Source organism: Puma concolor, chromosome D1 (assembly GCF_028749965.1).
Source record: "Puma concolor isolate L17-30 chromosome D1, mPumCon1.1.hap2, whole genome shotgun sequence".
Taxonomy (NCBI): Eukaryota; Metazoa; Chordata; class Mammalia; order Carnivora; family Felidae; genus Puma; species Puma concolor.
In genome coordinates this window covers 87,534,297-87,561,596 of record NC_141676.1, presented here as the reverse complement: position 1 = coordinate 87,561,596, position 27,300 = coordinate 87,534,297, and the positions used below count along the sequence as shown (strand labels likewise).

The window sequence follows — 27,300 nt, the reverse complement described above, 5'->3', positions numbered from 1 at the left end:
GTCCGACTTCAGCCAGGTCACGATCTCGCGGTCCGCGAGTTCGAGCCCCGCGTCGGGCTCTGGGCTGATGGCTCAGAGCCTGGAGCCTGTTTCCGATTCTGTGTCTCCCTCTCTCTCTGCCCCTCACCCGTTCAGGCTCTGTCTCTCTCTGTCCCAAAAATAAATAAACGTTGAAAAAAAAATTAAAAAAAAAAAATAAAAAAATAAATGAGAGCACAGAATCTTAAGGGGAGAGTGTGTTTACATCAGGCTAGGAGGCAGCTGTGGATCAGAGCTCCCATGGGATGAAGGCTAGCTTAGGGACTTTTATAATTTTGTTAGGACCAATGGGGAGTTAAGTAAGGGTCTAAATATAGAGTGTGTTACAAACAGGTTACAGTGGTTCAGCCACTCTAGAGAACAGTATGGAGGCTCCTCAAAAAGTTAAAAATAGAACTACCCTATGACCCAGTAATTACACTACTAGGCATTTACCCGAAGGAAACAAAAATGAAAATGTAAAGGGTACATGCACCCCAATGTTTATAGCAGTATTATCAACAATAGCCAAACTATGGAGAGATTCCATATGTCCATCTACTGATGAATGTGTAAAGGAGAGGTGGCAAATATATACAATAGAATATTACTAAGCCATCAAAAAGAATGAAATCCTGTCATTTGCAATGATATGGGTGGAGCTAGAGTGTAGTATACTAAATGAAATAAGTCAGCCAGAGAAAGGCAAATATACCATATGATTTCACCCATATTTTACACAGTTTAAGAAACAAAACAGATGAACATGTGGGAAGGGGCAGGGAAGAGAAAGGGAGGCAAACCATAAGAGACACTTAACAATAGAGAACAAACTGAGGGTTGATGGAGTGGGAGATGGGCTAAATGGGTGATGGGCATCAAGAAGGGCACTCATTATGATGAGCCCTGGGTAGTATATGTAAGTGATTTTACTCCTGAAATCAAGATTACATTATATGCTAACTAACTAGAATTTTAAATAAAAGTTTAAAAAACAAAAACACTGTGTGTGTGTGTGTGTGTGTGTGTGTGTGTGTGTGTGTGATTAGACTTTTTAGGAAATAATTTGGACTGCAGGAGTAATCTGAGGTGGCCAAAAATAGAAGCACAACAGTTACAGAAACTGGGGAGAGGAAAGGATAAGGAGTTATTGTTTAATGGGTACTGAGTTTGGGATTATGAAATTATTCTAGAGATTGATAGTGGTAATTGTTGTACAAAATTGTGAATATACTAATTGTCACTGAATTATATACTTTAAGATGGTACAAAATAGTAAATTTTGTGTATATTTTACCATTTAATTTTTTTTTAGAAAAGATATAGATTAAAAAAAAAACTTAGTAGGTTTTTGTAGTAATTCAAGTGATTGACAACAATATCTTATTCTAGATTATTGGGTGGTGGAAACAGAAATAGGTGGGGAGATTTAAGATGTATTTTTGGAGAATGGTGAATTGGACTTCATATGTGAGAGACAAGTTGGCTATTCACCAAACCTATTCTTCTCTTCTTGGGAACACAGCTAGACTATATTTTCTAGATGTCAGGGAGTTCTAGCCAAAGGAATGTGGACAGAAGTCATATATACCACTTCCAAGAAGCCTCGCCCATAAAAATTAAAAAAAAAATAATAAAAACATATGAAAACAAGCCTCTCTAACAACAACAACAACAACAGTCCACATCTTTTTATGTTCAGTCTTTAACCTCCTTGCCAGTCAGCCTGTTAGGACCAGAGTTGACCTTGTCGCCAGGCTTTGAAAGGGGCAGAACCTCAATCAGGTTATATCCTGAATGATTGCCTGGAACCTAGCACTTTGCCCTCTCCCAACTTTAGATAATTGGAATATCTGAACAAGCAATACAGTTTTATTGTGTCAAGCCACTAATAGCTTGAGCTGTGAGAAGCTGGAGCTACCCTACTTGTTATTTGTTTAAGACTGAATTATGATCCCCCAAATTTCATACGTTGAAGCCCCAACACCCAATGGGACTGTATTTGGAAATAAGGTCTTTAAGGAGGTAATTAAGGTTAAATAAGGCCACAGGCATGGCATCCTAATCTGATAGAATTAGTGTTCTTATAAGAGATCTCTCTCGCTTCTCTCTCTCTCACTCTCTCTCTCTCTCTGTCTCCGTACATGCATACAGAGACATGGCCATGTGAGGACACCTGGCCTACACCTGGCTTGTAGAAAGCCATTTTCTACAAGCCAGGAAGAGAGTTCTCACTACAAACCAACCTTGATGGCACCCTAATCTTGGAATTCTAGCCTCCAGAACTGTGAAAAAAAAGAATTTTTATTGTTTAAGCCATCCAGCCTGCGGTATTTTGTTATGTACCGAACTAATTAAAATAGTGCCAATGTTTAAAGGGACTGAGAGAGGTATATAAGGAAATAATCATATTTCTGGTTCATGGAACTCAGTGTATGGTGATGCCAAACACTGGTGTAGGCAACGTTTGAGTTCAATTCTGGACATCTCGACTTTGCAGTGTCCCCCAGACATCCAAGAACAGATATCAAGTCAGTCTACTTGTAAAGTAAATGAACACTCACAGGCTAATGCTAAACACTAAATATATGTTTTGGAAAAATATACACTTTACCTGTTGCTTACTTCAAACAATTTTCACTAATTGTTTTAGGAGGGTATATTCTGTCTTCCCTCAGGAATGAAAACCTCCTTGAACTCTTCCCCCATTTCTTCCCATAGTTCCTATCATATCATGAATATAAAAACATTCAATTAATGATTAAGTAGGTGAATTTGTTTTTTAAGAAGTGACTGGTGTCCAAGGGACAAAATCTTACCCAGACTACCTTGGAATTTTTAAGGTAAGACTAGACTGGTGGCTTAACAACTTACCTGCCACAATATTTCCCCAAATACATTTTTAATTACTACAAAAGAAAACTATAATTTATTTGTGACTATTGTCTTCCTGTTCATTGTTCTTGCTCCCCACTAAAAATGTAAAAATAAGGACAAATTTTAGAATTCAAGTGGGGTTCATCTTAATTCTGTTCAAGCAAACATTATTGAGTGCTATTATCCACATTGCACATTTTAGGTGTTCAGGTTGACACAATCAATCTTTTGTTCCCCAAGGACAGAGTGTAAAAACCCCAAGGAAGGAGGTGTGGATATCATTGTAAAAGGCAGACTGATGATTTACATTATTTTATCGTTGGTGTTGTAGCAAAGCACTTAATGCAGAGATGACAACGTATTTCTCATTGAATATGCTTTCACTTAGTAGGTATTAAATATTTAGTGAACAAGCAGATGAAACAGTGGATAGACTACAATATAAATCTATCTGTGATTATAAAATATGTAACTCCAGGCATAAAAATCTAGGATTTCAGAGCAGGAATGGATTTCAAAGATCATATATTTCTCTCTTATTTTATACAGCAAGAAACATATCTAAGAAAGTTAATTCATATGCCTAAGACAGCACAAGTAATGGATGCTGAAGTAGTTTCTATGTCTTTTGACTCATCATACTATGTTCTTATAACCAAGTGATTATTTTCTACAAACCAGGCATTGGACCCTTGCATTAAAAAGATGCTGGCACCATAGCGGTACCTAAGGACCTTTTGTTACTCACAAGAAAGAAAATGGATCAGGGACCCAGTAAGGTTTTCAACACATGAAGAAAGAGCAGGTTGGTGGTCTGAAAGCTGATTTCTGCAGAGATATGCAGAATTTACTAGAAGAGAGGAGGGGAGCCTTGAGAACATAGGCCTTACTGAGAGCCACTCAGGCAGCTTGCCAGAGGGCATGCTATCAAAATGTGAGAGGCAGTCCCCTAACTCTTAAGCTAACTATGGACAAAATGACACTGGGGAGATGTGGATACAGAAGCAGGAACCCAGCTGGGTGACTTTTGTACTTGGAGATGTCCCACTGACACCTGGGTCCAACCTTCATTACCATCAATAACACTCAGGCACCCTTCCTGTGGAATAGCAATGACTGCAGCTCCTCTCTCACCTAGTTGTGTTCTGTGGAACTGAAAGTTCCTGAATCCAAACAGAATCCTTTCCTGCCAGGAGCAGAACTTTGCATAATCATCATGTTTGCAGGCCAACTAAATGTAAATGTATGCAAATGTACTGGCAAAGTTGGCCTGGCCCTCAGGCCTTTGCGAAGAGGTTTTACCTGCTTGCAGAAGGTAGGTGAGCACTGCCTGCTTGGAGGGCAGAGGATTAAGGAAGAAGGAAGGGATTAAGGAATCAGTAGAAGAGGAAAGGGAACAATGGCACCTTCAAAAAGCAGTAGAATGAGGGAAGAAGATGTTAGCACAGGCCACAAGTAAGTGGGCAAGAACTGACTGAGCAACCAACCCCATTCACCTACCACCGGGACTGCTTTGATTCACAGTAGCTGCAGCCCAGGGAACATTTACTCTCTGAGACAGAAAATCACTGCAAGGGAATAGTTTCCGAGGAAAATGAGAGCATGTTCCAAATTGTATTATACCTAGAAATTATTTTCCCCTTCCTAAAGTCAGAGAAGTCTATAAAACCCTTCTTGTCATAGCCGAAATGGGCACTTTGTAGTTGATGTTTCTGCTAGAAACCTTACCAGAACCTGTTCACACTGGCAGGGAAGGTACTCCACAGACTTCTGCAGTAGCAAGTAGGAATCAGAAAGAACTAGAGCAGGGGCACCTGGGTGGCTTGGTATGTTAAGCATCCTACTCCTGATTTCAGCTGAGGTCATGATCTCACGGTTTGTGAGTTTGATCCCTGTGTCAGGCTCTGAGCTGACAGTGTGGAGCCTGCTTAGGATTCTCTCCCTTATCTCTCTCTGTCCCCGCCTGCTCACAGGGTCTCTCTCTCTCGCTCAAAATAAATAAATAAACATTAAAAGAAGAAGAAAGAAAGAAAGGACTCGTGCAGGATACATTTAATAGATGAACTCTTGAGTGTCATGGAGGCTGAGCACTGAGGACACACTGAAAACCCACAGCAATTAGCATGCCATCTTTAGCCAAAGGAAATGAGCATTGTGGTGTGGGATGCTAAATCTCAGAGAGTGGTTTGGGCTCTGGAGAATGGAAGAAAGAATTAGGAGCCCCCAAATTAGCACAAGATTAGAGACAGGCCCGGGCTGCAATGGAGATCAACACTGCCTTAACCAGTCTTGACTGAAGAATTCTTTTAAAGCCTATGGAGGAAGGAAGGATGTTTATTTACCACCAGACTCATACCACAGCTATCCCTGAATAATATGTGATTCATAGTTTATTTTTGCTTGTACACACATGCCAAAATCAATATTTCTCAGTTTCCCTCAACCAATATTTTCATTTATCTTATCATTAAATACTTATTGATTGCTCATTACATGCCAGATACATTTAATAAGCATTTTTGAGCATCTAATCTATGTCAGGTCCTGTGCCACACATGGGAAGTAAAAATTTTTGTCCACAGGGAGGTGCAAACTTTGTCCCCATCGTCACAGTGCTTATACTTTGGTGGGGCAATCAGGTATGTAGCTCCATGGTTCCAGCCCAGTGTGACAGAACAATAGCCTGGGGCAGGGGGTGAAATTTAGAAGGTCTCGGATCCTGTAATAACTGCAGCGACACATAGGGGAAGCCCCTGAACTAAGCAGACACAAGTGAGATACAATGGGCTTCATGGGTGGAGACAGAGAGAGAGGTGGTCCCCACCAGGCTGTGCCTTCTGTAACCAGCCAGGGAAATGGCACTGCCTAGTGAAGGCCCCTGAACCTGGAGACTTCTCTTGACACCATTTCCGGAAAGCTTCTAATGAGAAGTCAAGCTCCTCATTAACAGATTAGTTCTGTGCCTTCAGAGCAGGTTGGTGAGTGTACTCCCCAGGGCTTCCCATCTGCCAATTCCTAGTCCTACCACCTGGACTGGACCCAGTCTGAGGGAAAGGCAGCCCATGGGGAGGCTCAAGTGACTTGTATTTGAAATGTCATCACCTCCTGCTCACATAAGTTCCTTAGGAGCACAAGAACCAAAACTCATCGAGGGCTCTGCAGTTGAAATGAAGATAGACCCAGAGGCACCAAAGGCTTCTGATGATACTGGTGAGAGCCTGTCCTCCACCAGCTGGAGGGAGGGTACTGGGAGGCCCTACCTTCTCACCTCCACCTTCTCCCCCATCAAGGCTGTCACACCTTAACTTCTTACATGCCCCAAAGTGCTCTTACTCCAGGAATGTCTCATCTGAGGTGTTTCCATCCTCTGCCTGGCACTTTCTCAAAGAGAGTTTCCTTTGCAAGTTGCCTGAGTGCCTGCTGATTGATCCCTGGTCTCTCTCAGAGCTATCCTTGGGTGTCTTTTTAATGGCCTTACCTTAATTGCATTTTCCTGTTTGTGCCATGCAGTCAGCATGCAGTTTAATAAAAGATTTTCAAGCTGCTGTGCCCATTCTTCCCTCCCCACCTACATCTTATGTAGTAGAAGATTTTAAGCTTTATTTTTAAGGTGATTGATTTGGTGTGTTTTCCACTTTCCTTCCTGCTGTGGGGACATTTTGCCTCTATGTGTGATCATTTTTTTAAAAGCAAACTTTGATTTTCCTGTCCCCTCACTTTCTACCCTGCTGTTGCAGAACCAAGGACTGGGAAGCTTTATTCCTCAAGGAGCTATTTTGCGTTTTCTGATTCTGTTATTGGTTGTTGGTGCTTTGGATTAGCTGTCGTCAGGGCTCAGGGCTTGTCATTCAACACTCACACAGGTGGGGTGTTAAAAGTGGGCATTTGAGGGGGGTGAGCTGGAGCCACAGACTTATTTTTTAAACTGGAGCATAAACTTTTTATTTTTTATTTTATTTTATTTTATTTTATTTTATTTATTTTACTTTACTTTAAATTATATTATATTATATTATTTTTACTTTATTTTATTTTACTTTACTTTGGATGTGATGCAAAAAGGGGAATTAATTACAAATGAAGCTATTACAAATGAATACTATTTTGTATGTGGTAGTGAACCCTTAAAAGATGGAGTCTTCAGAAGGTACCCATGTTTTGCATTTCCTTATATAAGTCATATTTATGCAAGGATGGAAGGTTCTTAAGGAAAACACAGTCTTTGATGAAAGTTTTGATGATCAGTGATTTTTTTTTTCTTTTTGGCTTCAAAGTTGTCTATCTCATCTCTTAATTTTCTCTCAATGAGTGTAACTATATATATATTTTTTTTTCAGAAGTACCTATTTGATGTGAGACTACAATATTAGGACAATATCAAAAATAGTTAAGAGAAGAATACTTAAAAATAATAAGAATAACATAAAACCTCAAGGAAAGGAGACATCACACACAAACATAGATTTATATATATTCAGAAGATGACATAATTCTATCATTATCCATAAAATCCAATATAATTTATTAAAACATAGGAGGCCAATGGGCTATATTTTTATGTGTTAAAACTGTATCAGGATGAATAGAGGGTAAGTAGTTCTTAGTACTCCTGAATCACCCTTCTGTAATGCCTGTCATGCAAACCTAGAGGCATTTTTAGAAATTAACCTAGTATCCTAAAATACTTTTAATATTTTAAAATTTTAATATTTTCTTTGTACAAGATTTGTAAAGTATGAAGTGCTATCCATTTAATGCACAACAGTCTTAAGAAGGAGGTTCAACAGTCTTTATTTCCCACAATTTACTGAGGAAGGTACTGAAATTTAGGGTAAGTAATACTTTTAAGGTCACAAAACAAGCAGCCAAACCATAAGTTATGTTTTGCAGACCTCTTACCTCCAAGTAGCCTGGTGAGTGGGTTTCTTTTCTGTGTATGTTTTCATGAAGGTTTGGTTATCAACACTGCCTTTTCTGTTGGATTTCTCTAGGTCTTACAGCACTTTAGAAACATAAACCCAACCATCAGTTGCCTGAGATGTGACCACTTCTCACTGTTGGTGTCTGGGGAACAGGAAGATGGCAGAAAGTAGGATTCAGAAACCTTGCCTGAGCCTGATGCTCCACATGAGTTGTTGCATCAGTTTCTCTCTGCCTCTTGCAGAGGACATGCTCAATGAGCTAAAGCAGAGTAGCAGACAAACAAGTGAGAGCAGGCATCGTGGAGAGGCCATGGAGTGTCCTGGGAACCAATGTGAAGTATGAGTTGCACTGGAGAAGCCCACATGGAAAGCCTCAGGAACCAAAGGCAGCTGAGGTTGGCATATGGTGTCCCCACCTCCATAAGGGTAGGTGTCTTCAGTACACTGGGGCTGGGCTCCCCTGTTTTCCTTTCTCTTGACCACTCTCCCCCTTCTCGGCTTCCTTCATTTACAAAGGCATCCACTATTTGCATCTTTGTGGCCCTCCTTAGACATCCTTGGGATCTTCTTCCATCTCTTCTCTTGTCACCTTTTTCTTTCCTAAATATTCCTGGCCCAAGCCCCACTCCTTCTGCCCTCCACTTCCATGGGCTACTTAAACTCCTATCCAGTGAAACAAGAGGTGTAACCGCCCCCCCCCCCCACATCCCTCTCTTTCAATAAGCTCAGTGTGATCTGTTTTGGAGAACTTTGTGCAAAGGAGAAAAGTTATGTGTGTGGGTGTTGTTAGTAGTAAATTAAGCATAAAATCTATATTCTGAACTGAAAATTGACTGTTAACTCTGTGTCGGAGGGAGACCACAGTTCTTGTCCTGGAGCAACTTGTGCCTTGGAAATGAAAAACGTCTGGACTGTTATTAGATCTTAGGCCACTGCGGGAGTTTTATAAAGCACTCTGCTCCATCCAGATTTCTCACTTGGCATTTCTGGGACACAGAGAATCTCTTCTGTCAAGCTACAAATCCATTTAAAATCTGTGCTTTCTCCCTGAAAAATTCTACTACCTAAAAGAGCCAATAACAATATGATAATTAATGATTATCTCTATTATAAGATAGAGCTTTTTCTTTTTTCAGCACTCACCTCAATTAAGGTGACATTCTGAATGCAGTATTTCTGTAGGTCTGTTAATCACAATTCACACATCAAATACAGGGAACTCCCCTCTGCTTTCAACTAATAAATAACACAATCATAAAAATCCAACTCCTGGAGGATACCCTTACTTGAGGATTTTAGATCACCCAGGTACCTGTTATGTTGTTTTTGAGGGGGAAGAGTCCATCTGAACAGAAATTAAGAAGGAATTAAGAAGATATAAAGAGAATAGGAAGTGAGGAGAAGGAGAACTGTAAGAGAGGGTAAAATCTATTCCAACAATATCTTCTTCTAAAGCTGTTTATGATAAAAAGAGGATTAGGTAGCCTGTATTCCTGCTATATTGAATTAAAACCCGCCTTCCTTAGGCACTCACAGCCCTGAGAACATCAATCCTGTCACGACAAAATAGCCCTTGGGAAAAGGAATCCTCCTGGCAGTGTGCCATCCTGCTCTTATAAACTGTTAACCGTGGTAATGAACCAATCCAAGAGACATATTAATAATGACATGAAGAGACACATTTATTGTTGATTGTTGAGATGGTGGCAGATTTATTGTGAGCTTGCCAGGAGGGAGGGCTTGGCCCAGCAATGGTGCAATTAAAAACAAATTGAATACAGGGACAAAGAATCAATAATCTAACAGGGCAACTTTTAGTTTGCAAAATACAAATATAAATTAATTGACCTGAACACAGTTGCTAACTGGTCATTAATGTCTGCTTGCTGGCCAATCAGAAGACATCGCCCATCCCATTATGTTTATTGCATCAAGCTGGGTGCACACACTTTCAGCTCTGTCTGCCAGGGCTGCCCTCTGAGGCATCTTGTTTAAAGGTGATTTCCAAATCCACCAGAAGAAAGTGGTTATATCAGATCTTTCCCCTTGAGCTCTGAATTCTGAAATTTAAAAAAAAATGTTTCACTAAGAACTCTATTCAATAGGAATATTTTCAGTGCCTACAGTGGACATCAATCCACCCTAAACACACGAAGACAAAGGTAACAAATCCAAGGTGGATGTTGCTTTTTGTGATATGGTCTCTAATAACCTTCAAGATAGGATATTTTGCCTTTATTTTTATGGATTAGAAACATTTAATATAAATGTGGTAACTGGTCATGCCAATTCAGATTGTGATCCCTAAACTGCACCCATATAAAAAAAAATATGATGCTAACTCTGGCCCTTGTCTTCAAGGAAATTATAATCTGGAGATAGAAAAGAGTGAAATCCACCAATAGCTGAAATATAAAATAAAAAGTTTCAGTTATCCTAAGAGAGTGTAGGTAAAATGGTATTAGAATTCCAAAGAAAGCCTTTGGTTTTGGATATTTAACAAATCTAAAATTGTACTGTCCAATATTATAGCCACTAGCATGTGTGGCTATTTTTAATTAAATTAATTATAATTAAATAATACTAAAAAATTGGTTCATCGGTCCTACTAGCCACATCTCAAGTTCTCAATAGTCACCTGTGGCTAATGGCTACCATGTTGGACAGTGCAAATATAGAACAATCCCATCATCACTGAAAGGGCTATTGGGCAGGTAAGAGGTTTATGGGACAGTGCTGCTTGAAAGGGTCTGCAGAATTTGGAATCTCAGAGAAAAGAACATTCAAGACGGATGGTGTGAGAAATTGAAAAGAAGGCAGAGCACTGTGGGTAGGGGTTTTACAAAGACAAGTTTGCCTACATTGTGTGTAGGATACACAAATGGAATAACAGAAAGCAAGAGTGGAAAGTAGGCTTGGCTTTTAATTGTTTAGCAGTTGGAAAAGCAATCTAAGAGGGTTTGACTTTTTCATCAATAGGGAGTCATTACAATCATAAGGAGGGGGGAGTGACATGATCAGATGTGTGCATCAGGAATATTTAGACAATGGTGTTAAATTCAATTAAGAGGTGACAGAGACAGGATTGTGTAGCAATTACGATGTGACTAAAAAGTGGCTTGGGAGTAAGATTTTGCACTTTGATGGAACAGAAAGGAAGACAGTAACTTTATTGGACATATCTGCTTTGATAGAGAAGAAAAAGAAAGAGAAGGGTCAAAGTTTATGCAAAAGTTTTGTACAAGGATGGTGTGTCTATGAATAGGAATATGAACTAAAAGAGGAAGAACAAGATTTTGAGCAAAGAAGGTTAAGTACAACATGGGACATCCAAAAATGTCTATGGATGCCCAATTTGAAGAGTTCAGGGACAAATCAGAAATTAGAGGATAGAATTTTGGAAGCAATTCACAACCAGAAATATTGATTTAGCAGGATGATATAAACCTGATATTAACTTTGAGAAGGATGTTGTAATTACTAAGATAACTAGAATGATAGAAAAAGATTTAAGGAAGAGAGACCCTAATTCTAGAGATATTAGACTGAAATCCTTTAACCAGAAATAATCTGGCAAGGAAAGCATATGTATTGTAAACGAATTGCTGTGGCAGTCTGGCCTGCCTGTATAAAAGGGATGGAATTGAGAGGAAGTTCCAAGTGGGGGTTTAGTGTGGGCTCTCCCTACAGACTGGACACAGTGAAATCACAGGTCTTATCAGCTGGTGATCCAAGGCAAGCTCCTTAGCCTTCTGGACTATTTCCTTATTCAGAAAAGTAGGAAAATATATCCCACCTTCTGGGCTTAACTGGAAAATAGAATTGGACTATGTCTGTAAAATGACTGCCATACTAGGTACTCAGTGCATGATAGCCATGATTTATGATTATTTAAAAAAAATCCTGTTTTACTTCACTACTATTACTTTTCAATTTCTATACCTATGGAGGAGAATTATTAGTGAGTAAATAGTCAAAGGCTTTTTGGTATCTTTATGAGAAGCCAAACTAGGATACGTACAGAAAATAGTTATTTTTGCCAAGACACTGTGTGTGAGATAAAACTTGTTAACTAGGGACCCAACTCCACGTTTCAGAACACAAGTCAGGCTCTCCAAATATGTGTACACACACTACATATAGGAAAATATCAATATTCTGAATTTACATATTACTCTGTCTCTAAGCTATGACTAATCTTGTGGGTGGTGAAGTTTGAAATCTTATGTAGGATCCTGACTATATGAGAGCCATGATGAACTTTAATCTATTAGAATTTATGAACATTTAGTAATTTATCTTCTTCTAAAGTGTGATTGCTTCCTCTGCCCACAACAGTAAAGATCCTCTTGTATTTACTCGAGCTATTGATAGACTAGCTTCTTAGGAAATGAGCTGAGCTCACCATGAAAATTAAGTAGAACATAACAGGCATTTCATTTTCTTCTCCATCTCCACATTAGTGATGATTTTGAGAACAGACTTTATGACTGTTCCGTTTCTTTAATTCATTTATTATATTACTATTACTATTATTATTATTATTATTATTTTAGATAAAGAGCATGAGTGGGGAGAGGGGAAAGGGGAAAGGGAAAGAGAGAATCTTAAGCAAGTTCCATGCTCAGTGTGGATCACAACTTGGGACTAAATCCCACGACTGTGAGACCATGACCTGAGCCTAAATCAAGAGGAGCTCAACTGACTAAGCCAAATTGGTACCCCCTATTTCTTTAATTCTATTGAAAATAAGGCAGATGACAGCCCCAGGCCCTGGCACTTCTCTTTCTGGCTACTGTATACATCACTAGGTGCCAGGATTGGTAGCACCGTCTTAGATCATGTGTCTGTGCCTCAGTACAAGCCCACACATTTTAAAAGCCAGAACTCTCAAATGAAAATGTTGCCCCCTTGGCAGACAGGGTCATACCATCTCCAGCCCTGAGAAAGTGTTCATCCAGTGTCTAATTTTTCTCAGGTCTCATTCACCATGGAAAATCCAACTCTTCCTATTCCTAGAACTCAAAGATTTTAAGCGTTACAAGAGAAATTGAGCATATACTCCCCCTCCCAGCCTTTTCTAGAGGGAGGCTAAACCTACATATTTTTTAAACATTTGTTTATTTATGAGAAAGAGAGCACACACATATGAGCAGGGGAGGGGCGGGGGGGGGGGAGGCACAGATTCTGAAGCAGGCTCTGTGGTGTCAGCACAGAGCCAGGCATTGGGCTCAATCTCATGAACTGTGTGATCATAACCTGAGCCAAAATCAAGAGTAGGATGCTTAACCCACAGAACCAACCAGGTGTCTTGGCTGAACCTATATATTTAATGGAGGGTGGGACGGAATTCGACAGGCCAAAAAATACCCATGAAGTCTGTGAAAACTGTGTGTACATGTATGTGTGACCATGAGTGGCTGTGTGTGTGTGTGCGTGTGCTCTGTGTGTTGTGTGTGTGATGATCTTAGCTTCTAAGCAGAGCAGAACAAAGTCCCATATTTCTCCTCACAAGGACAGGAAGGAGTAGAAACTTGATAAAAGGAAGTATGTTCTTTGTTACAAAACGTGTTTTGGACTGTGTTGTAGCCAACTACACATGATGTCACGAGAGGTGTAGCAACCTGGGAGACTAGGTGGAGTGAACACCAATCCAGCTCCAGCTACATGGCTGACAAAGTCAGATAACAGTTGAGTAACACAGCCTGAAGAAAGGGATAGAATCTTTGAATGGAGAGTGAGAGCATGGGCTTCATTCCAACCCTGAGGCAGAAGGAGACCAGGTCAAGTGTGAAGAGAGCCTGCGTGGGGATACCATTCTTGTGAAAGAAGGCTTTTGAGGTACCTTCCTGTATTGTATTCTGGGGGTATTCTGAGGGCAAGAACTTCATTCCTATCCCCTCTAAGTTGTAGTTGCCTTCTTAGTTTATCCAGTCCCTAAACTAATAATGTTAGCATAGGGGTGCCTGCATGGCTCAGTCAGTTAAGCATCCGACTCTTGATTTTGGATCAGGTCATGATCTCACAGCTCTTGGGATCAAGTCTCATGTTGGGGCTCTTCACTGAATGTCTCTCTCTCCCTCCCTTGTTCATGCTGTCTGTCTCTCCCCGCCCCCAAATAAGTAAAATAATCCTTAAAGAAAAAAGAATGTTAGCATATATTACACTGTTGGATGTGGGTTATAGCGGCTTACAAATATCAGAGTGGAACAGGGAAGGAGAGGATGTCTTTCTTTTCCATCCTCTGAGCCACAACCACTGTGGGTGAGCAATGCTCAGAGTCACCACTAAAAATGGTCTGAGCAAGGGGACCTCAAATCTTAAGGTCTCTGAAGAAAATACAAATGAGAAAGAGGATAAGAGCAAACCTTTCTGACTTCCCCATCAATGGGTGAAGGAGGAAAAGCCGGGGAGTAGAGATGCATGGCTATACAAAAATCCTCCAAAGAAATTACATTAATAAATCCTAAAATATAATAACTAGAAAGGACTTCCTTACCATTTCTTCAACACTTCCATTTTAAAATAGAGAAAATGAAGCCCAGAGAAAGTCTTCTAACTTATTTTGTACTATGGACTCTTTGGCCTGTGTGTTTTATTTGCACCTGCACATAGAATTTGCAACTTATAGACCCTTTCTCAGTATCTTATTTTCAAACGCAAAATATAATCTGCATAATATGTAAGATCAAGGTATGCATATGTGTATCTGAATAAAATTAAGTACGTTGACTTTTATTATTCACCCAAGGATCAGAAGCCAGGAAGGGAACATCCTAAAAATACAGGCCTGGAAGTCAAGAGCAGTACTGAGGCTGGGGAGTGAGTTTTCTGATGCACAATCTTGCTCTTTTCTACTTTTCCACCCTGACTCTGTGAAGAACAAGTGTGATTATAATTTAAAATAGAGACTGAATAAATTAAATTTATTTCAGGTTGACTGGCTGCTTTTCTTTAGGCCCAAAATTACACATGTTAATTGAAATGACTGTAATATTTGGGAGAAGAGGAGAAAATAGCAGAAGAAAAGAGGTTGGTTACAAAGGAAAATCTGAAAATAGGTTGCTCCTTGGCACAACTGTGACTTGCAGGGCCTGCTTCCCCTGCCTGCTGCACATGCTCCCCCAGAGCCCTGCCCCACATCTGCTCCCCGGCCTCAGACTCAGCCTTGCCACTCCACCCCAGCAAGTCTCCTTGGTATCCACTCTTCTTAGCAGTACTTTAGAACTTTTTATATTTCTCTCACTAATAGTGACATTTACCTGTCCTTTTATTTAGCTATGAATTAGCAGTCTGGTGTGTGAACATACTGGATCTAGAATCATATCATCTGGCATTTTTTATTAAGTGATGCTTTGCCACTTACTGGCCAGGGTAACTTGGACAAATGACTTCAACTCTGAATCCCAATTTCTTTTCTTAGAATATGGTAATTTTCTGTTTTGTCTCCCAGGGATTTTGTGAAGAATTAATCAAAAGATTATGTAAGTAACATGCTTTTTTACTCTATTTTGATAGCTGTTTTCCAGACACAAATCTAGTGAAGAGAATTTAAAGCATTTAGTAGGTGCCATCATCTTTGGGCAGTTTTAACCTCTCTAAGCCTCAGCTTCCTTATTTTTAAAATGTAAATCTGATGTAGACTTTGTAAGGTTGGTGTGAGGATCAACTGAGCTAAGGTTTATGCTTAATGTGCCCAATTCAGAAGTTGGCTGGTACTCAGCAGAATCTAGGACTGGACTGGTTCGCAAATCAGACTTCTCCAAACTCAACATTGTGTACCAACCAGTCTCACCTGAATTGACTCCAGGCTCAAAGACTCAAAGTGTTTTGCAGACACAGAAATTGCATGATGTTGCTGTGGAGTCTCAGATGTGAGAAATTCACATAGTTCGGCATTTCTTGCAATTTGCATAAAATTAGGCTGAGCAAGAGGAGTTTGTTCCATGCAAAGAAATACCTGGTAGTAAACAGATTTCTGAACTAGCCAAGAAAGCAGACAGAAAATGTCAACATCCAGGGAGCAAAGAGCCAGCACATCTTCCTGCCGATCCATCCTGGACAAAGATTATGACCATGGTGACACCAGATATCCACAGAATTTCAGAGTGCTGAAGACTTCATGACAATTAGAATCACAATTAGATACTGGATTCTCAGAGGGGCCAGAGTTTTCAGTACTTACATAGGATAAAGAGGTAACATTTAAAACGTGTATCCCTGGAGTGATGAGCTACTAGTAAATTAATTATCTTCTTCTTTGCTTCACTCAGCATCTCTATACCATTTGTTGTAGCTTTGGCATCCCACCCCCACTGCTAATTTTCTTCTTGAGCTTTGTCCTCAATTTCTGATGATACAATGTAATATCAGTAGCAGGGAAAAAAGAGGGGTATGTGGAAAGAAAGGATAACTGAAAAATTCCCATGGATTTAAATTAGAGAAATAACCTCAGACATGGCTGGCAGTGGGGATGCTGGAGCATGCTGGAGAAACATTGATCTTGGAGTCATATGGCCATGGTTCAAGACTCAGCTCTGCTACTTACTCACAGGAGACCCTGGCTGCTCTCTTAACCTCCATGAACTGCAGTTATTTAACTTGCAAAACAAGGAGAACAGTCACTGCACTTCAGCCTCCCAGGGCTAGTTGTAAGGGTCAAGTGAGACAAAGATTGTGACCAGTGCTGTAAAGTGCTAAATAAATGCATGTTATCCCTGGTATATCTCTTAGCTTGTGACACTGAAGACCCTTATCCCTCCAGGGAACTGTTCCCAATTACTGTCCATTCCAAGTTATCTGGACAGTGTCTGGCTCATTCCCCACCCCGATCTGCTTGCAAGGGGCTTTATGATCACTGCCTTCAGATGCCATTTCATTAGCTGTATCAATCTGTTCTTCCATTCATTTTACAAACATTTGCCGAATGCCTAGTATGCCTCTGACAGTGTACTATGTGCTGGGGTTGGATATAAATAAATTATGGTCTCTGCTGCTCTGTAGGAATAGTTAATTTCAGAAATCTTACCTACTGTCATGTTAATACGTTCATAATGGATCTCAAATATACCTTTTCTGATCCTGAGTTACACCTTAGTTCTATAGCACATGTTTGATATTTGTGCTTTCCTTGTCCCTAAACCTAGCAAGACTAATGCTTTCCTATCCTAGAGGCCCAGGATCCTAATTCCATGATTATTAGCCATGCTGTCGATATTTCCCCAAACTCAAAAATGGAAACGATATCCTTTTAATTCTTCCCCTTTTAAGGCATTAAGATTAATCCTCTCAATTTCCCTTGGACAATATCTTGAACCTTCTCCATTTCCACAGGCAGACATACAACCCACCCACATCACACATTTGGGTGACAGGAGTAACCTCCTCCCCAATACTTCTGCTTCTCTCCACTTCACTCCATCCCCAACAGAGCTGCCAGGTTGATTTTCCTACCTGACTAATCTGACTCCACAGCAACACCTCTCTCTTGCTCTGGATTTTCTTAATACCTAAGTATACAGTCTAGGTCACATTATCATACATATTCACATGGTGCTTTTTAAAATTATTCCCTCAGAGGCCAAGACGTGTCATGGGTATCAGTGATAGTATTTTAACGAATGCAGCTCTCTTGAAGAGGACTTGGAAACTAATGCTATCAGGTATGTGGCAAAGGCCACCTTATAAAAAAGTAAGGGACAGGCTCTGAGGTTAGTGACAGAGCCTCTCTGAGTTCCTCACTTTGCGGCAACAGGGAGCAGCAAAGCCAGGGCCCCATGGGACTGCTCTCCCTTCTGCTAATGGCACTTGGTTGGCAGAGGTGACGAGATTCTAACATTCTCAAATGGACAGAAGATAAATAAACATCTCTTTCTCTCTCTCTCTCTCTCTCTCTCTCTCTCAACAGACATGTTGCAGCTCGGAAATTTTTCAGTTTTTCTCATTGCAAAATCAATAACCATCAGCAGTTTGAAATTAAAGGCAAGATTAGGCCTCAGTTTTATACATGCCTTATTGTATTCCAAAAGCTTTCTACTCAGTCAGATAAATCTTCTTTAAGAGGATTAGGAAACTTTCATTATCTTTATCTAACCTGAACTAACACTAAGTCTGAAAAATTAATCTATAGACTGGACAAAAGCCGATAGCTGCTGGGAAGAAGGAGGACTCTTGGACTTCTTTCTAATTGAGCAGTGGGGTCTCTGCTTCCTCCCACTAGAAATTCAACTGGTCTCCAAAGAAAGAACAAGTCACCCATTGCTAACCAAGACAGAAGAGAATGCAGCTCTGTGAGTGCCTTCTTTTTACCTCTCAGTAAATGTAAAGGCCCATCTGCTAAGTGTTCAAGGGAAGGTCGTCTCCTCCCACTTCCACCCACCCTGATCTTTTGCATTGGATTTCACACCTCAGTTGCCCAGAGTTATAAGAGTCACTTGGTCTGCAATGTGGAGACTGTGAGGAACTGACCTCTGAAACTGCAGTCACTCCATGGCTCTGCTCTCGCCTCTTCTTGGACTCTTTCTGACCCAAACCTATGAAGCCCACAGGGAAACACCACTGGGTTCTATATCCAGCCCAACGAATTGCTCCAAGGGCCTTATGAAGCACATTATCCCTGAAGCTCTCCATCACTAGCACTTTATGGCCTGTATTGACTTTGACATGCTTACACAATCTGTCTTATTTCCTGAAAAGTGATAGCCTTGTTCTGTTTGAGTCTGTTTCTGTACAGTGCCTGACAGTTCTTTTTTAGTTCAGTGCTGCATTTCCTGAATTTGAAGATAACTTTGCTGTCAAGGCCACGAAGGTGCCATGGAGGCGTCACTTCCAAAGCTGAGAATTTCAGCTCCTCTGGAACTAAGCCCAGGTGGCAGGCGGGGTAGTGAGAACTCACACCCCCTTGTTTTCTGCACCCCCAGAAACTTTCAACAGACATTCCAGCTCATCTCAGATAACTGATCTCACCAAGTGCCTCCACCATCCTCTGAGAAGAAGCATCAGACATGACAGCTGCCTTTATCTCCAGATGGCAGGCCGTCTTGTAGTTCCAAAGCAGTGATCATCACCAAGCCATACCCCTGGGTGGGACATGAGTGGAGAATGGAAACAGCAGAGTGTACAGACATCTGTGGTATGCAGGCCAATGTGGGTGTCTGAAAGCACTTGGGGATGAGACAAGGGCTTGGAGGCTGAACTGAGGCTGGGCTTCAAGCAATATGGCAGCACCCAGGGCCTGGTGGAAAAGAAAGCTGCAGCAGAATGATTTCTGATCCAGCACATGCCATTACAAATGTCCCAAGAACCAGAGACCTGGATGTTAAGCTAGCAAAGAGCTGTTTTAGCCAAAAGAAAGAATGGCCACCCTGATTTTTACAAGTGAATGAAGTGTGAAAAGACACTAACCCCTATTCAAACTCTCCATGAAACCAACTGATGTGAGTAAAGTATTTTTTTTTTTTTTTTAGTAAAGTAGGGGTGAAAACATCCACATTATCTAAGCGAGGATGCAGTAAACATTTCATAAACTGAAAACAATTCGTCAAATATACTACAGATGGGAATTGATAAAAGGCACTTTTTAAAACTTGAATCACACACAGGGACTCTTTCTGAGATTTCAGTGTACAGCTCCAAGAGGTAAGTATAGGAGACTCTGAGAAAGGTCCACCCAAGTCTCTCATTTGGTGGAGGAAGGCTGTGTCACTGGGGGATGGCCAGTAGTATCCTTAGTACTTCATTGTTACCATAAGTCAACACCTGAGATAAATTACTTTACATAGAAATGGTGGGGCAGAGGGGTGATGTTAGTTAGCGGTAGTTCAAAATAAGTTAATTTGTATTGCTTCCTTGTTTTAAAATGGCTCCCAAATTCTCTTAGCTGCTATTTGAATGTGCTTTTAATTCCTAATATTTAATAGTTAATATCTGGGATTCTGACATTTCTTCGGCCTTAGTTTTTTTCCTACAATGTGAAATTCTAATGAAAAACTATTGTATAATATGTTTGGGTATCCTGACACAGATTTTAAAAGAGAGAATGAGAGGGGATGTTAAGGAAAACCTCCCCTTTTTAAAAATTATATGGATGTATTTCTGACATAGACCCGGAGATAGCATTTTGACTAGTATCCCTTTTAATATACACTCTGTTGTGAGGCTAACAGGATGCACAGACCCAGCCACCATGCTGGGTTGGACTCGAATGCAGAATCCAGAACCCCTTCTGGAATATGCACACCCAACAACCATGCAAAACTAGTCACAAGTCATATAACATCAAATCAGTGTTAACCTTTTATTATGAAATAATCCCGTGAAAGATAATTAAAAGGCACAGAGAGTAATACCACCTCTATTTTTTTTAATGTTTCTTGCCCTACTTTAGAGTGCTAAGTAACTTAAGAAAGCTCAACAAGCACATGCCAAACAACTTATTAACAAGAACAGAAGGACCAAAGGTACAATTCAGAGACTGTGAAGATATGCAGTACTTAGTCAAGAATTCAGCAGATGGGAAGGAATCCAGAACATACACTCAGTCTCTGGGTTCCACAGAGGAAAATGTTTCTCATGTCTTCACACAAGAATAGAAGCAAAGACTGAGATAATGTTTCCCTTCCATCATCGACAGGTCCACCAAGCCCCGAATCCAGCTGTAACTCACCTTGCACTATGAGGTGGACCCGGGAAGTTTTCGGGTGGTTGTCTGTTTGCACAGAGCAGGTGTAAGGGCCCTCGTCATACACATCCACGTTCTGGATCATGATGCTGTATTGGGTTGGTGTGTTGACCAGGATGATCACACGAGGGTCTATGGACCACTTGTCATTCCCAGCATAGAGGATGGTGCTGCGGTTTAGCCAGGCCACCCGGGTGACTCGGTCATCTATGGTACACCTGTGAGGGAGGAGGGTGGGGAGTGGAGATGGAGGACATTGGGGGAGGGGAGGGGAGTAGGGGAGGGAAACAATGAGGAATGGAGGTGGGGAAAGGGAGAAGAGAGTGTTGAGAGGCTGTGTCATAAATGTGGTTGCTGTATTCTGAGGAGTAAATGGAACAAAATAGCCCCATGCTAAAAGGAAACAATCAATTATTGATGAAACTTCCTAAGTATAGGGTAACAGTGGCCTGAATTATCCTGAAGAACTGATGATACAAAATCATTTCTATTTGATTTAGGAGCATATTATGTGAAGATCTTTGCCATATATTTGCTTTTCATCTTATTTTTCCCCCCAGGCTTATATGAAAATTAGTTTATATTTCTTGAGCACATTTACCACCTTGTGGGAGACATGGCCCAGGGGCATAGGGGCAAGAAAGTGGATCAGTATTTCAAATAGGTCACAGATAATCTACAAATCAAATACCTAACTTGTTAGTCAAAAATTGGACATATTTACCACCAGCCCTCCCTGGTATTGATAATCTCCTTTTACCCCTAAGCTACCCAAATCCTGCAAATTATAATTTATAACATGGATTGATAAAATTCACCTTAGAAAGCCATCAATTTTTAGGAAGTCCTGGCTGCCTCTGAAGATGTCAGCAGAGGTAAGAAGAAAGTGATCAGAGTTCCTCTTCCCTCCTACTGCCACCCCCTACCCACCCCCAGCCCAGAAAACAAAGTGGCTGATGTCACATGGGTTATCATTATGGTAAAAAGCTAATCTAAAAAAAAAAAAAAAAAAAAAAAAAAAAAAAACGCGTCAGGCTCTGGGCTGATGGCTCAGAGCCTGGAGCCTGTTTCTGATTCTGTGTCTCCCTCTCTCTCTGCCCCTCCCCCGTTCATGCTGTGTCTCTCTCTGTCCCAAAAATAAATAAAAAAACGTTGAAAAAAAAAAAGCTAACCTCTACCTCCTCAACCTCGCACATAGTCAACAATTGGAAGCTGTGAATGTAAGTGGAATTTGTTGTTTGGTATGAATGACTTGCAGGCTATTAGGTTTAATGAAGAAATAAATATGCCTGCTGGTCAGAAGGAAAATTAGCATATGTTCCCCAGGATTTTACAATCCATTGAAAGAAAATGGAAGAGAATCCCATGTAAATGTGGGCTTGCAAAGAAGGGTGTGTTTCAAGGGCCCCAGGTATATGCCCACCTGCCACTCACCCCTCTAGTCTAAACCTGAGTTGCGGTATCTGGGCAAATAGTGAGGTCCAGTTATAGCTGTGCTATTCCCATAAGATGTCCCAACAAACAGGTCTGAGGCCCACCTTCTGGGCACAAGGAACATCAATCCAGCACCTCCAGATGAGAAGACAAAACAAACAAACAAACAAAAAACACTGCCTCATCTCACCAAATCTGATCCCGTTTTGACTGAAAGCAGAGATCTTTCTACAAGGCTCAGGAGACAAGAACACCAAAGACACTGACAATGGAAGAGAGAGCATGAACTTTTGGACATGCTGTTTTCCCTTAGCAAAATGGCCAGCCAGACACAGCCTGAATGGCCATGGGAGCAGAATAATACTGGAGCACTAAAATGACAGCTTCTGTTGAAAGGGGAAAATGCTCTGTCTAGCAAAGTACTCTCCCTGGTTGGTAGGACACATAGAAATAATACTAGCTTCCAATCACAGAAGTCTTTGTATGTACAGGTCACCTATCATTCAGCAGGTTCCGGCAGCTTTGAGTTAGGGGTGGGGTGATAATTAGATGCTTTCACAGGATGGCAGGAAGAAACCTTTCTCTTCTAAATTTTCTTTATTTGCTGTTTTTCAAACTACAAAAATAAAATAACCATATTTAAATGTGTGAACAAATGAGGTCCTTAATTTGGTAACACTCTTGTTACCTCTCCTTCTACATCTCACTTTTTACATACACATATTCACATAAATAAAGACTGTGTTGATTTATTTACCTGAAATAGAATTATACTCTAATATTCCTATGAAGCTTTTTTTTTTTGGAACTTTATCACAGGTATCCCTTAACACCAGTAGTTATAGATCTATTTTTGTATTTTTTTTTTGAGAGACAGAAAGCACGAGTGGGGGAGAGGGGAAGAGGGAAAGGGAGAGAGAATCTCAAGCAAGCTCCATGCTCAGGATGAAGCCAGACATGGGGCACAATCCCACAGCCCTGGGATCATGAGCTGAGCCACAATCAAGAATCAGATGCTCAGCTGACAGCCATCCAGGTGCCCCTATTTTTGTAATTGTTTCTAAGTAAGTCTAAGATCAGCAAGATGAGTTTTGGAGGCTCAACCACATTTAAAATTAGATAGTAATAATTCAAGTATCATTGAGTGACTCTTTGCCACCTTCACAGGTGTGTTATAGTAATAAAAAAAAAATTGAATGTATGCAGTTTCCTTCATATCCTGGGACCCTAGCTTCACTCTGCAGTTTTGTCCTTCTGCAGCAACTTTCCATTTCCCTAATGCAAACTAAAAAGCTCTTAATGGACCTTGCACTCTACCCTTTCAAAAGCATTTCTTAGGGGAAAAAAAGAACAAAAAAGATAAACACATTCATTCACTTTCAGTTGAAAATGATTGATGAAGTTTCCTGTGCAACCTTTCTTTATAACAGCTGTGTTTTCATAAACACCAAATTTCTATTTGAATAACTTCTAACAATGAAGTTCTAATTGTTCAGTGCCAGGAACTGTCAAGCCTGGAAGTGGATGGTAAACTGGGACAGAGTAAAGGGAGTCACATTCTAGTCCCCAGAACCACACAAACCCAAGTGACAAAGTGCAAACAAATATTCTTGCTTTTATTTTGGTCAATTATGTAACGTCTCAAAAATTTTAAGTTGATATATATATTTAACTTTTTAAATTTATTTTTGAGAGGGCACAAGTCAGGGAGGGACAGAGAGAGAGGGACAGAGGATCTAAACTGGGCTCAGCTCTGACAGCAGCAAGCACAATGAGGTGCTTGAACTCATGAACCACAAGATCATGACCTGAGTAGAAGTTGAACGCTGAACCAACTGAGCCACCCAGATGCCCCTAAGTCATATAATTTTTAAAATTTAAGTTAAAAGGATGCACTTCTGGCCTGTGGAGAATATTCACAATTTTAAAATTAAAATGTCACAATATTCCTTTATATATGTATCTATGTATCTATATCTATATCTATATCTATATACACACACATATTTCCAATAAAATTTAAATGCAATACTGATTTGATTATCTAGTTTCAAAATCATGAAAAAGTTCTTTATTAGTCATAAATTGTGAATTGTTCCTTTTTAAAACTTGAACTTATGTTTCCAATATATGTCTTCTGCAGGATTTTGTCTTGATGTAAACTTTCATACTTAAAACCTTTTATTGATCAGCTACCATATTTATTTGCAAATATACAGAGAGAGATGGAAATTGAAATTTCTTATATGTTCTATAATCATAAAGCTCTGAGTAATGCTATTTTCTTTTAAAATTAGCTATTACAAGGACAGTATTGATAAAACAACATAAATATATTGTTCATCTTATTAAGTAATAATTAAACATAAAAAGTAACCTTTTGCTGGATATATAGTACTTAATGGGGTAGGTGAGGTTTTTTAAAATTACTTTGAAGGGTGCATGGGTGGCTCAGTAGGTAGAGTGTCTGACTCTTGATTTCAACTCAGGTCATGGTTCCATGGTTAGTGAGTTTGAGCCCCGAATTAGGCTCCATGCTATCAGCCCAGAGTCTGCTTGGGATACTCTCTCTCCCTCTCCCTTTGCTCCTCCCTGCTCGCATGCTCTCTCTCTCTCTCTCTCTCTCTCAAAATAAATAAACTGAAACAAAATAAATACAAATAAAATCATACCTTGAATAAATAACCTTAGTGCTAGAATAAGATAGGGCTCAGGACTGATTCAATTTCTATTTTTGTTTGAGAGAAACCTAGTTCACATAAGCGAGGGAAAATCTTGTATAGCAGTGCCACTCAATTCTTTGAACCTCTTCCAAGATATGTGCCAAAAATCACACAGAAATATAGCTTCAAAAATTATTTTAATGATCTCACAGCTGACAATTCAATTAGTTCCTCCTTCAGCTTTTTTTAAAGCAATGAATTGAAAAATACCTGACTTGCAAAGGGCTTTGTAACTCAGTATTAAATTCATTCAATTTCACAATATCTGGACAGTATATTGTTAACATTTTACCAGGCTTTATCAAATGACTTTTAAGGTATATTTCTCTTTTATTTAGAAGGACCTGTTTAACCCAATACACCCAGAAAGGTGGGTAAAATTGAATGCTGTTTATTTTAATATGCCAAATCACATTGTTCTCTACCAGAAAATGTCTCTTTCTCTAATTACAAGATAGAGAAGATATGTGCTTTGCTATGATGTCTTTGTCCTTTCCCTTCATTACATCTGTGCTTTAGTTTGGTGGGATTCTCCTTCAAGAGTGATTTTTTTTTTTTGTAATAGTTGGATGATGGTGACAAATAAAGGTAAATTATTTCCTGGACAATTTATAAAAATGGGAACAGTCAAAAGGATCACTAGAATTACAATTCAATCTCAGTGCCTTTCTTAGGCAGATTGATTTAGGAAATCTGAGATCTTGAATGTATCCTCTTAAGTGCATGGAACCAGTACAAATTACCAGGAGTCTTGCAGGGACTGACTTTGAAACAGGTCAGTCCAAATCTATTCTCCATGGGCAAAACAGACTCTCAGTGCCCTGCCACACATACCTTGGGAAACCTTGTGCACTCCTTGGGTAGATATACCCCAGACAGATACCCACAGCCCAATTTACCTGCTGTCAAACCTGGGTTTCATTAGCAGGCATGGACGGGGGCAAATAGAGTGGAGTAACTGGATAAATCTATCTCTCCGAATGGGGCAGAGACCATTCATTGAGTCTGTACAGTACTAGAACCTAAAGAATGATAAAGTCACTTGTGAGAATGATGATGTTGTTTGAGGGAAAAGAAGGAAACAACAGGGAACAGCAGGAAGAAGAGCTCAGAGAATAACTTTTTTAAAAAATGCTTAAGTGTTCTTACAAACCTGGCTCCTTCCTTGATGTTTACGGCCGTGTTGAACTCTCATTTACAGGAAGCACATGGAGGAGAATTTTTTATGTTAAATAAGGGCATCCAAGAGGAAAATCAAGTAACATGAATGATAACTTTCTAATTTTTTGAAAACTCTTATAGGTCTTTAAAATTCTTACCCTTAAGCAAATCTTATCTAGTGGTTCTTCATAAGGTAGAATTCATTACAACTCAATGGTAATGTCTCAAATTACATAGTGCTTATTGGTGCCTAGCACAGTTAAGAACTTTCCATATATTAAATAACCTGATCCTCATAACTACCCTTTGAGACATGCTTTATTATTATCATACTTTACAGATCACAAAACTGAGATACAGAGAGGTTCAGGACTCTGAACAGCTGGTACAACCAGTGTAGAGAATTTACACCTATTCAGCCTTGTGTAGAATTTCTGCACTTAAGGGCTGTTGGCTTCTCCTCAAAAAGAAAGTGTTTGTGGCTCAAGACTCAAAGTAATAAGACCAGGAGGAGTTCATTGGTATTATCCAGTTTCCCACAAATTTATGGTATTCAGTTTTTAATTTTAGCATTTAATTTTCTCATAAGAGATAAAATAGCTTAGGAGAACAGGAAAGATATTTGGAAATGACTTTTGTACATCGTTAAACCACCTCTAGCTATTTGTGAAGAGTGGAAATACTCAGAAATGGCAAAGAAATGCCAAAAGCTATTGGAGGAAAGGAATTTTTCAGGCAAAGTTGTCATTTTCAATTCCACTAAACATGGGACATGCAGTTAAGATGCAGGGTCATTTTGTTTTGTTTTTAAGGAAGAAGTGCAGATAGAAGAAATCCATGCTTTCAGGCAGTGGTTCTCAAACTTCACTGTGCATCACAATCACCCTGAGAGCTCTTTAAAACACAGATTGCTGAGCCCAACTCCCAAGTTCTTCTGATTTAGTGTGTTCAAAGTGGGGCTGAGAATATGCATTTTAAAGTTCCCAGGTGAGGCCATTGATACTGGTCTGAAGACTCCTCTTTGACAACCACCGCCTTTAAGAAATCAGATAAGAGACAAGTTGGAATTCAATCAAAATAAAATCTTCCTGAAAAGTGAAATTAAGTAGCTTTAAGGTTTTTGTTTGTGTTCTTTAGGTCTGCTTTTGTTTTTATATTTTGCCTCAGAAAATACAAAAAAAAAAAAAAAAAAAAAAAACGTGATTCACATAACAGATATTTAATCAATATCTAAGGTACACTAGACAATATTCCAGGAGCTGAGAATGCTGGCTGGCAAACAGGCAAAGGTCATGATCCTTGAGGCTATGTCCAGTGAGACAAAGAAAGTATATAAGTAAATAAGCATATTAGTTTTGGAGGATGACAAGTGGTGAATGCAAAGCAGGTTAAGGAATGGTGAGTGCCATGGGGACTGGTAGCATGTTTGAGACAGAGGGGTTAGTAAATGCCACCTGGGGCTTGTATATTAGATGCTGAAAGTTTT

General features: G+C 39.8%; 1 protein-coding gene across 7 annotated transcripts in view; it reads right to left on the bottom strand.

Annotated features, from left to right (window-relative positions):
• Window positions 1-27,300, bottom strand: part of OPCML (opioid binding protein/cell adhesion molecule like) — a 1,072,580-nt gene that overhangs the window by 197,802 nt on the left and 847,478 nt on the right. For all 7 annotated transcript variants that reach the window (XM_086678642.1, XM_086678640.1, XM_086678646.1 and 4 more), the window contains one exon: window positions 20,482-20,714. In XM_086678642.1, the coding sequence (XP_086534768.1) occupies window positions 20,482-20,714 (233 nt within the window). The remainder of the gene's footprint in view (window positions 1-20,481; window positions 20,715-27,300) is intronic.